Source organism: Carcharodon carcharias, chromosome 19, assembly GCF_017639515.1.
Source record: "Carcharodon carcharias isolate sCarCar2 chromosome 19, sCarCar2.pri, whole genome shotgun sequence".
Taxonomy (NCBI): domain Eukaryota; kingdom Metazoa; phylum Chordata; class Chondrichthyes; order Lamniformes; family Lamnidae; genus Carcharodon; species Carcharodon carcharias.
In genome coordinates, this window is record NC_054485.1 from 33883182 (window position 1) to 33895458 (window position 12277).

General features: G+C 44.0%; 1 protein-coding gene across 1 annotated transcript in view; it reads left to right on the forward strand.

The window, feature by feature from the left end:
- The first annotated feature begins 4957 nt into the window (after positions 1–4957).
- tekt2 (tektin 2 (testicular)) overlaps positions 4958–12277 on the forward strand; it is a 32965-nt gene continuing 25645 nt past the window's right edge. Inside the window, exons 1-2 of the mRNA XM_041213092.1 lie at positions 4958–5027; positions 10301–10475. Of these exons, the coding sequence (XP_041069026.1) occupies positions 10320–10475 (156 nt within the window). The 5' untranslated portion in view covers positions 4958–5027; positions 10301–10319. The remainder of the gene's footprint in view (positions 5028–10300; positions 10476–12277) is intronic.

The following is a 12277-nucleotide window of genomic DNA, read 5'->3' on the forward strand; positions in this document are numbered from 1 at the left end:
GTGGGGGGCGGAGAGATAGAGAGACAGAGAGGTGGAGGGGGTTGGTGTGGTTGTAGCGACAAACAAGCAGTGATAGAAGCAGATCATCAAAAGATGTCAACAACAATAGTACAATAGAACACATAGGTGTTAAAGTTAAAGTTGGTGATATTATCTAAACGAATGTGCTAATTAAGAATGGATGGTAGGGCACTCAAGGTATAGCTCTAGTGGGTTTTTTTTTTTATATAATGGAAATAGGTGGGAAAAGGAAAATCTTCCAATCCCAACCCCAGCCGTGTATTCACTATACCCCCTGACCTTCCCCTCTCCGATGCTGAACGTTCAGTGCTCAGCAAAGGACTTAGTTTCATACCCTTACGCCCTCACCTCAATGAATTTCGGGCTCGGCATGATACTGAACTCTTCTTCCGCCGTCTTCGTCTCCGGGCTCACTTCTTTGGGCAGGAGTCCTCTCCCAGTTCAACGGATCCTTTTACCCATCTTCAATATTCTCCCTCCACCTGGACCCCTCCCTCTGGATTCTTACCTTCTCTCGATCTTTTCATTGAGAACTGTCGGCGCGACATTAGTCGTCTCAATTTCTCTGCTCCTCTCACCCATTCTAACCTGTCTCTCTCTGAACTTACTGCACTCCATTCTCTCAGGTCCAACCCTGACATTGTCATCAAACCCGCTGACAAGGGTGGTGCTGTTGTTGTCTGGCGCACTGACCTCTACCACGCGGAGGCTGAGCGTCAACTCGCAGACACTTCCTCCTACCTCTCCCTGGACCATGACCCCACCACTGAACATCAAGCCATTGTTTCCAGGACTGTCACTGACCTCATCTCCTCTGGGGATCTCCCTCCCACAGCTTCCAACCTGATAGTTGCCCAACCTCGGACGGCCCGCTTCTATCTCCTACCCAAAATCCACAAACAGAACTGCCCCGGTAGACCGATCGTCTCAGCCTGCTCCTGCCCCACAGAACTCATTTCTCGTTATCTTGACTCCCTTCTCTCTCCCCTTGTCCAGTCCCTTCCCACCTACATCCGTGATTCCTCTGACACCTTACGTCACATCAACAATTTCCAGTTCCCTGGCCCCTACCGCTTCCTCTTCACCATGGACGTCCAATCCCTCTACACCTCCATCCCCCACCAGGATGGTCTGAGGGCCCTTAGCTTCTTCCTCGAACAGAGGCCCGAACAATCCCCATCCACCACTACTCTCCTCCGTCTGGCTGAACTTGTTCTCACGCTGAACAATTTCTCCTTCAACTCCTCTCACTTCCTCCAAATAAAAGGTGTGGCTATGGGTACCCGCATGGGCCCCAGCTATGCCTGTCTCTTTATGGGGTATGTGGAACATTCCTTGTTGCAGTCCTACTCCGGCCCCCTTCCACAACTCTTTCTCCGGTACATCGATGATTATTTCGGTGCTGCTTCATGCTCTCGTCAGGACTTGGAAAAATTTATTAATTTTGCTTCCAATCTCCACCCCTCCATCATTTTCACGTGGTCCATCTCTGACACTTCCCTTCCCTTCCTTGACCTCTCTGTCTCAATCTCTGGTGATAGACTGTCCACCAATATCCATTACAAACCCACCGACACCCACAGCTATCTCGACTACAGCTCCTCACACCCCACTTCCTGTAAGGACTCCATCCCCTTCTCTCAGTTCCTTCGCCTCCGTCGCATCTGTTCCGATGATGCTACATTCAAAAACAGTTCCTCTGACATGTCCTCCTTCTTCCTTAACCGAGGTTTTCCACCCACGGTCGTTGACAGGGCCCTCAACCGTGTCCGGCCCATCTCCCGCGCATCCGCCCTCACTCCTTCTCCACCCTCCCAGAAACATGATAGGGTCCCCCTTGTCCTCACTTATCACCCCACCAGCCTCCGCATTCAAAGGATCATCCTCCGCCATTTCCGCCAACTCCAGCATGATGCCACTACCAAACACATCTTCCCTTCACCCCCCTTATCGGCATTCCGTAGGGATCGCTCCCTCCGGGACACCCTGGTCCACTCCTCCATCACCCCCTACTCCTCAACCCCCCCCTATGGCACAACCCCTTGCCCACGCAAAAGATGCAACACCTGCCCCTTCACTTCCTCTCTCCTCACCGTCCAAGGACCCAAACACTCCTTTCAAGTGAAGCAGCATTTCACTTGCATTTCCCCCAACTTAGTCTACTGCATTCGTTGCTCCCAATGTGGTCTCCTCTACATTGGAGAGACCAAACGTAAACTGGGCGACCGCTTTGCAGAACACCTGCGGTCTGTCCGCAAGAATGACCCAAACCTCCCTGTCGCTTGCCATTTTAACACTCCACCCTGCTCTCTTGCCCACATGTCTGTCCTTGGCTTGCTGCATTGTTCCAGTGAAGCCCAACGCAAACTGGAGGAACAACACCTCATCTTCCGACTAGGGACTTTACAGCCTTCCGGACTGAATATTGAATTCAACAACTTTAGGTCGTGAGTCCCCTCCCCCATCCCCACCCCCTTTCTGTTTCCCCCTTCTTTTTTTTTCCCAATAAATTATAAAGATTTTCCTTTTCCCACCTATTTCCATTATATAAAAAAAAAACCCACTAGAGCTATACCTTGAGTGCCCTACCATCCATTCTTAATTAGCACATTCGTTTAGATAATATCACCAACTTTAACTTTAACACCTATGTGTTCTATTGTACTATTGTTGTTGACATCTTTTGATGATCTGCTTCTATCACTGCTTGTTTGTCGCTACAACCACACCAACCCCCTCCACCTCTCTGTCTCTCTATCTCTCCGCCCCCCACACACACACCTTAAACCAGCTTATATTTCAGCTCTTTCCTGGACTCAAACTCAAGTTCTGTCGAAGGGTCATGAGGACTCGAAACGTCAACTCTTTTCTTCTCCGCCAATGCTGCCAGACCTGCTGAGTTTTTCCAGGTAATTCTGTTTTTGTTTTGGATTTCCAGCATCCGCAGTTTTTTTGTTTTTTTTTTCAGGTCTAAGCTAACCTTACTTGCCTCTACACACATCTCTGTCCTGTACAAGACTGCCCTCAAGTCATGTGTGCCTTTACATCACAGTGTGGGTGGTACTGTGTCCAGTCACACGTTAACCCTTCCTATGCCAGATCCTTGTACTACATTTTACACCTCTGAGTATATATGGAGATCTTGTGGTGCAATGGGTAGCGTCCCTGCCTCTGAACCAGAACTTCTGGGTTTGAGTCCCACTCCAGGGCTTGATGGCCATGGAAAGTGCACTGATAATGGAGCTGAACAGGTTGATTAGCAAGCTGCATGTCCTTCCAACAAATGCTAATCACAGGCAGTAAGAGCAGGAGAGATTCATGGTCAGCCATGTGATGGAAAGGAAGTCACCTGTAACACAGCAGCACACCTGAGTGAGCAGTTGCTTGCAGAGAGCTGAACTGAATCTAACCTTTCAGAAGCATTCAGAATGGCACCATAGCATCACCACCAACTGAATGGAAGGTGTAGCAGTTACTAAAACCATAGACGCAACAAACCTTCTTCCTTTTCTCGACTCATGTTATACAGTTATAGTAGCTGAAAAGTGAACATACGTATTTCACCTGAAACATAGAAGCATCATTCAGGTGTTAAAGTTTGGTGAAGGCTGTGTTTTGCACAAGTGATTCGAAACTATATTGGTGTTAATGCGTAAGTCATGCCTTTGTATCTGAGAGCAGGGTAAACGTAGAGCCAAGCAAAAAGCTGTAAAGCCCCAGGAGTTTAAGAAGAAGGATTTCACATGTGCTCTACAGGTTCCTGATACTTCGCCAGTTTTTTGTGTTGACACGAAATACGGCTTAGTCTATCGTGTGCATTTGTGTATTCCACTGATCGAACCAGATCTGTTCATACTTTCCTATCTAAATGGTAGACCAGGAGTATGCATAGCGATTTCACAGGGGATAAATGCCTAATCTTAGCTTCCGTTACAGAGATGTTATATTGATGTATGTTCTAATACACGGGGATGATGCTTATTCGGCGCCCCTTGTGAACAGGTTTTTACTTTGGTCGTAACAATCATTACACGTGCCTCAGAAAGGGAAAGTCTGCCTGACCTGTTGAGTGTTTCCAGCAATTTTTTTTTGTCCAAATATTTTATTAGCCATACCTTGCACGGATTGTTTTATTCACCTCACACATCTTGCTCCGGGTTCTTCAATGTTATTTTAGTTCAGATTGTGCTGAATTTCAAGCTCTTGTCTGAATTCGGGTCACTTCAGGTTTTAATAATTGTTGACAAAACAAAAACAGAAATACCTGGAAAAACTCAGCAGCATCGGCGGAGAAGAACAAAGTTGACGTTTCGAGTCCTCATGACCCTTCAACAGAACTAAGTAAAAATAGGAGAGGGGTGAAATATAAGCTGGTTTAAGGTGAGGGGTGGGGGTGGTTGTAGGGACAAGCAAACCACCCCGCCCCCAACTTCTCCCCCCACCCCCTCCCCCACCTTAAACCAGCTTATATTTCACCCCTCTCCTATTTTTACTTAGTTCTGTTGAAAGGTCATGAGGATTCGAAACGTCAACTTTGTTCTTCTCCGCCGATGCTGCCAGACCTGCTGAGTTTTTCCAGGTAATTCTGTTTTTGGATTTCCAGCATCCGCAGTTTTTTTTTTGCTTTTATTTAATAATTGTTGCATTTACAGCCGGCTGGGACTGGATCTAACGACCTCGCCTGAAAAATATTTTAAGTGTTTTGCGGATCTTGGCTAAATTTTCAAAGGCTGCCAATCTCTCATCAAAACAGCATCAACAAGTACGGAGTTTAAGTTATCGATCCAGTGGCCCATGTGTGTTGTCGCACTTCCAGTTGCCATGGTTGTGTTTGTCGAAGTATCGCTTTTCTGATTGGTGCGAAGGGTCCGGTCTCCGAGCAACGGCGCTCGTGTTTGGGGAAGGAGCAGCTGGAAGGCCGGGCGGAGAATCGATAAGGTGGTTTAATCGGGACCGTGATCCAGAGCCCCTGAACAACAGCCCCTCAAAGCCCGATAAAAGTGTTGGTAAGTGCCTGGGTTTCGAATGTACCCAAATGTGGTGCACTTTCTTAGCGTGTGCCTAATTAATAGAAGACATTTATTTTTGTTTCGTCGAGTCGAATCTTCAAATGATAATATTAATGCCTTCAACTACTGCAGGAAGACTCAACAGTAAAACTTTGGGAAATATTCTTCTTTTCGAGTGGAAAGGCAAAAACTCCCATAGGTTGCTCCGCAGCCGAGCAAAAAGCAGAAAGGCTCCAGATTGTCCTGAATGACCTGATCCCAACCCAGGCAGCACTAGCAGCCACTACTAGGGTCAGAAAGAGAAAAATCAACAGAGATTCCTGGTCTTGGTTGCTTCTAATGGCTTGTGCTGGAAAGTGTACTTGGAAGGCCATTGGGTGAAAACCAAATCTGGCTCCGTAATGGTGAGCTTCATGTAGCTTAGCTTGCACGTTAATATTCAAATCCGAGATCATAATTGGAGAATATCCTATTTGACAAATGAACCAGAGGGCTGCAGATTTCATTAGAACTATAACCCAAAAACGTTGATGAATGGAGAAGTGAGTAGAAACAAATCTGATGGCAACTTGTAAGAAAAATCATTTTCATACTGTACTTTCTAATTTTAAAACCAGCAAAGGACAACCAAAAGATTGATTAAAAAAAAGGAAAATAGAATGAGAGTAAACTTATCAGGAATAGAAAAAAACTCTTCTAAGAACTTTTTCAAGTACAAAAAAGGAGTAGCTAAAGTAAATGTTTGGCCCCTGAGAGGCCGAGACAGGAGAAACTATCATGAGGAATGAGGAAATGCCAGAAACATTGAAGAAACATTTTCTTTCTGTCTTCATTGTGGAAGACATAAATTACATACCAGAAATAGAGGGTAACCAAGGGCTAATAAGAGTGTGGAACTTAAAATAATTCATATCAGCAGAGAAAAACTATTAGGGAAATTTAAGGGACTAAAACCCAATAAAATCTATAGGATCTGATAGCTTGCTTCATAGTGTTCTAACAGAGGTAGCTGCAGTGATAGTGGATGCACTGGTTATGATCTTCCAAAATTCTCTAGATTCTAGAATGGTCCCAGAAGATTGGAAGTTAGCATATGTAGCAACTCTATTCAAGGAGAGAGAAAACAGGAAACCCAGGCACTTACCAACACTTTATCAGGCTTTGTGAGGGAACCTCAGGCCAGTTAGCCTGTCATGAATCATTGTGAAAATGCTGGAATTCATTATTATGAAAGTCTTAACAATGCAGTTAGAAAAATCATAATATGCTCAGACAAAGTCAACATGGTTTTACGAAAGTGAAACTATGTTTGACAAATATATTACAACTTTTTCAGTATGTAATTAGTAGGGTGCAAGAAGGGGGGGCCAGTAGGTGTAGTTTACTTGGATTTTGAAAACACATTAGATAAGGTCCCACACAAGAGGTTAATATGCAAGATAAGAGTTCATGGAGTTGGGGATAATCTATTAGCATGGATGAAGGATTAGGATGAAGGATTAGCTAATGAACAGAAAGCAGAGAGTAGGAATAAACAGAACATTTTCAAGTTGGCAGGCTGTAACTAATGGAGTGCCGCAAGGATCAGTTCTAGGGCCTCAACTATTTACAATCTATGTTATGACTCAGGCAAAAAGGCCAAGAATAATGTATCCAAGTTCGCGAGTGATACAAAGCTAGGTGAGATTGTAGGCTGTGAGGAGGACACAAAGAAATTGCAAAGAGAAATAGACAGGTTGATCTCGGGATTAACTTTAGACCTCATATTTGTGCCATCACTAAGATCGCCTATTTCCACCTCCATAATATCACCCAACTTCACCCCATCTCAGCTCATCTACTGCTGATTCCCTCATTCATGACTTCATTATGTCTAGACTTGACTGTTCCAACCCAGCCCTGGCTAATTTCCCACATTCTACCCTCTGTAAACTTGAGATAATCCAAAACTCTGCTACCCTTGTCTTAACTCTCACTGTCCCTTTCACCTTACACCCTTGTGCTCACTGACCAACATTGGCTCCCGGTCAAGCAACGTTTGATTTTAAAATTCTCATCCTTGTTTTCAAATCCCTCTGTGGCCTTGCACCTCTCGATTGCTGTAATCTTTGCACTTCTATAATTCTGGCTTCTGGTGCCTCCCTGATTTTAATCTCTGCACCATTGGTGCCCCTGATGTCAGTTGCCTCGGCCCCAAGCTCTGGAATTCCCTCCGACATCTCCCCACTTCACGGCCTCACTTTCCTCCTTTAAGACACTCCTTAAAATCTAACTCTTTAACCAAGCTTTTGGTCATCAGACTAAATATCTCCTTATGTAGCTTGATGTCATAATTTGTTTTATAACACTCCTATGAAGCGCCTTGGTACATTTTATTACATTAAAGACACTAGATTAATATAAGTTGTTGTTAAGTGAGTGGGCAACCAGAAGGCAGAGGGAGTATAATGTGGAGGAGTGTGAGGCTATTCACTTAGATAGTAAGAATAGAAAAGCAGGATGTTTTTTTAAAAGGCACGAACCTTCTAAACGTTGATGTTCAGAGAGACATGGATGCACTTGTACTAGGAACACACAAAGTTAGCATGCAGGTACAGCAAGCAATCAGGAAGGCAAATGCATGTTGGCAAGATTTACTTACATTGGAGGTGGTACAGTGAAGGTTTCACAAGATTGGTTCCAGGGTTGAGAAGGTTATCCTGTGATGAGAGGCTGAGTAAATTGGGCCTACAGTCTCCGGAGCTTAGAAGAATGGGTGGTGATCTCATTGAAACATTCAAGATTTTTAAGAGACTTGACAGGGCGGACACAAAGGTTTTTTTCCCCTGGCTGGGAAGTCTGGAGCAGGGAGGAAAGTCTCAGGAAAACGGGGCGACCATTTAGGACTAAAATGAGGTGAACTTTCTACACTCGAGGGTTATGAATCAATTATTTACGAACATACAAACAAGGAGCAGGAGTAGATCATTCAACCCCTCGAGCCTGCTCTGCCATTTAATAAGATCATTGCTGATCTGATAGTAACCTGAAATCTGCATCCCACCTGCCGCTGATAACCTATCACCCTCTTGCCTATCAAGAATCTATCCACCTCTGCCTTAAAAATATTCAAAGACTGCTTCCACCACCTTTTCAGGAGGAGAGTTCTAAAGACTCACGACCTTCTGAGTGAAAAAATTTTGCCTCATTTGTTTTAAATGGGCAACCCCTTATTTTTAAATAATGACCTTTAGTTCTAGATTCTTCCATAAGAGGAAACATTCTCTCCATATCCACCCTGTCAAGACCCTTCAGGATCAATCAAGTTGTCTCTTACTCTTCTAAATTCCAGTGGATACAAGCCAAGTCTGTCCAACCTTTCCTCATAAAACAACCCACCCATTTCAGGTATTAGCCTGATCAACCTTCTACCCAAGAAGGTTGTGTATGCTCCATCGTTGAGTATATTTAAGGCTGAGATAGATAAAACTTTGGGAACCAAGGGATATGGGGAATGGTAGGAAAGTGATGGAGTTAAGGCAGAAGATCACCCATGATCATATTGAATGGCAGAGCAGGCTTGAGGGGTCATATGGTGTACTCCTGCTCCTATCTCTTATGTTCTTAAAAAACACATGGTCAAGAGCTAAACTGCAGGACATCACCAAACTTGAAAAAAGTTTGAAAGAAAATAATGTCAATCATGGAGCAGTAATTAAAGGAATTTGTTTGTGATCTTAAAAGAATCTAGCCTGAAGGATGAAGGGAAAGCTGTCCCTCCCTATTTTTACAACTTCCTTCAGTTGCCGAGGCCCCAAGTTCTGGAAATCCCTCCCTACACGACTCTGGCTCTCTACCTCACTTTCCTCCTTTACGACACTTCTTAAAACCTATCCCTATGACCAAGCTTTTGATCATCTGACCTAATATCTCCTGTTGTGACTCGTGTCATACTTTGTTTTATAATGATCCTTCTATAAAGCATTTTGGGACATTTCATTACATTAGTGGTGCTATATAAATATAAGTTGTTGTTGTTCCTCACCCCTACATGATATTTTATGTGACCTGCCCCCTGCTTTTCTGATTCTGGTCTACTGTAAGTTTGCTTCCCTCTCCAGTCCAATGCATCAGCATGGAGTCTTCATCAATCACAGCCCGTACTCTTCAATTCTCTTCATAAACCTTTTTACTTTGTCACTCTTCTCCCCTCCTTCAAAGACCTCCCCAGAATACCTCCTTTAACAATGACCACCTAACTAATTTATCTTTTACTTTTGTTTACATGACAACAGTGACCATATTTCATAAGCTATTCATTGGTGGTGAAGTGCTTTGAAACGTTTAGTGTGTGAAAGGTGTTCTTATATGAAAGTTTATTCCTTCCTTCCTTCTCTCCCCTTTCCCCTTCTGACCTTCTTGTCCTCCCTTCCTCTGTCCTCCCTTCCTCTCTCCTCTCTAAAGTACCATGAAATAATGTATGTCTGCATTGCCAAAATGTAAATTGTGATGATAGGTGAGAGGAAATAAAGTTTAATAACTTTGATATAATGGGAAGGAATGAAAAACACAATTTTTTTGGTCTAACTACTGCGAGGATGTAGGGAAAAGGAAAGCGATGGGGCAATGATGTATTTACATCACAATAGGAAAGTTCAGAGGTGCACTAACTATAGAAGCATCAAAAGCGAGAGAAGAATTGAAACACAGAAGCTTGAGTTTAAAGGTGAGAGAAAGCTCACTTCTTGGATAAAAAAATGTTATATTCTGCCCTGCTGCATAATTGGAGTAATAATTTGAGTCTTAGTTGGCTATAGGTTCATGGAGAGTTTAAAAATTGCAAAACTGAAGCAGACAACCAAATATCTTGAGGCAGTTGTAGGAATAGAGGAGATGTGGAACTTCCATTTGATACCAGAAGAGATAGTGGGACCAAAAATGTCACAGATAAAAGATCACTAAGGTTGGAGGTACAAAGTTGTAGCTGTTGGTTAGAGTTGTGAGAGAATAAAGAAACTGTGACCATGAGAGTATTACAGATAGTCATTCAGTCCTGGAGTTTATGTGTTAACTATTCAAGTTTGCTTTTGTGTTCGTCATGCAAACCCTTCAATTGGATTGATACTTTGTTTTCCCAGAGTATTCAGTCTGAATGCCCAATTTCATTACTATTAGAATGCGATTTGTTCTTGTCCAAACCATCCTAAGAACAAATATACAATGTCAATAACAGAGGAGACAGTGCTCAGTCCTAGTCAACCCTTTTAATAATCTGAAGGTGTTTTTTTCAGTTGATTTCGCAGTGGCAAAATGGCAACGCTAAGTTTAAAGGCAGCTCAAAGGTACTCTGTTCCAGACTGGTTCTCCAACAATAACCAGATTTCAACCAGTTCAGAAAGACAGCGTTATATGTCCCATCAGATACGCCAAGAAGGCAGGGCCCTGCGGAATGAAACCAACAATCAGGTAAGAGTCAAGACCAGATTTGAACATACTGTTAATGAATGAGTTAATGCGCAACTGTATTTTCTAATTTCTTAATGGATATTGGGTGACCCAATGAAACAAAGGTGCTCAATTTGAAGCAGTGTGGTTTACAATTACAAAAACACAAATGCTGAATAATGTGGAATTTTGAGGAAGATACAACTTTTTGAAGATAAATTCTGAGTAAACATTACACACAGAAAGCATTTTTAAAGTTTCAACCACAGGAAGGCAGGAAGATAATGGCCCCGATTTTGTGCTAGAAATAAGGGAATTATCAATGCTCAGTTATTAAGGAGTAAATCAGAAAGCAACATTTCGCATCCGCATATGTGCAGTTAAAAGCAGAAATCTGAACATTGCTCTCTGAGTTGCACTGCTCCTCTAGAAGCTTTGCTATGTAGATTTCTTGCCAAATAACTCTGCATGGAAACATATGGAACGGTGTAAAGTTGAGATCCTTGCGTGATAGATGCCCAGTAAACATACCAGAAAAAGTTAAGGCTTGTCCATTCTGGTGAAAATGAATTTTTAATAGTGTGATGAATCTTAACTACTGCCAGATAAGTTCTCTAGCATTGAAAATTAACATTTACAAGTGTGTAACTTCATTCCTTCAAATTTCAAGAATCGCTGGAGAATTTTGAAAAAGATACTTTTTTCCCTCGCTCTCTCTGTATCTATACATGATTGGCCTTGCTTGCTACAGTGAGGCTTCTTCAGTATTCAGGGCTCTCTAATGACTGTGGGTTTCAATGTAAAAGCCCACAGAGAGTCTGTGGGTAAATGTAATGAATGGCTTCCATCATTTGTTCGCCACTGCCCATAAAATCAAGGCCAAAATATATTTTTTTGTGTTCCATCCTGAATTGATCAAGATATTTGGCCACAACTTCTGAGCTCCAGGTCAGTATAATTGGGCGGTACCCCAAAGGTGTGCTGGGAAACCCATCCTCCCCGCCCCGGGAAGTTCCCAGGTAAAGTTTGCATGGCAATTGCCTGGGAAGTGCAAACTTCCCTTGGGCAATTGCCCTACACTGGGAACCATCTGGAAAATGTGATTTTAACACTCAAACTTCAGATGGTTCCAACTGTGTTACATTAATAGTTACTCAGAAAAACTTAAAAGGATTAAAACCAGTTTTAACATCTGGTTAACCACTGTACTGACCCCAATGGGACAACCCCCACACCCCGAACCCCTGGAGACTTCTCCCACCCACCCACCAACCAACCCACACCTGGGGACTGACCATAGGATTGTCCCCTCCTCACAAGGGACTCGGCCCCCTCCCCCACCACCGGGACTTCCCCTTACTCCCCCCAGGCCCAACTCCTGATTTCCACCACCCTTCCCGACCCCACACCCCCCCCCAACCCCGAGGCCCAATGTAAACCCCCCCCCACCAAAACCCCAAGGCCTGACCCAACCCAAGCCAACACCCCTGCCTGAGGCACAACTCAACCTGACAACCCACCCCCAAGGTCTGACATGATCCCCCCCCCCACCCCAACCGCTGACCCCTCCCCCGACCCGGGTCCACGCCTATACCCCCCCAACAAACCTCCGCTGGAATCCCCATCCCCAACGCAGGTGTGGCCTCCTTAAATCCAACTGAACTGCCCTCAACACCAGGCGTTGGGGCGTGCTACACTGCCTGAATCCCACCCTGCCTGAGTTGGAATGTCGGGTGAGATAGGATCTAAAAATATTTCAGGTAAGAAACTTGGAACGGAGTGGCAATCCAACTCGCCACTCTGCAGAAGTTTAGGCCTATTGA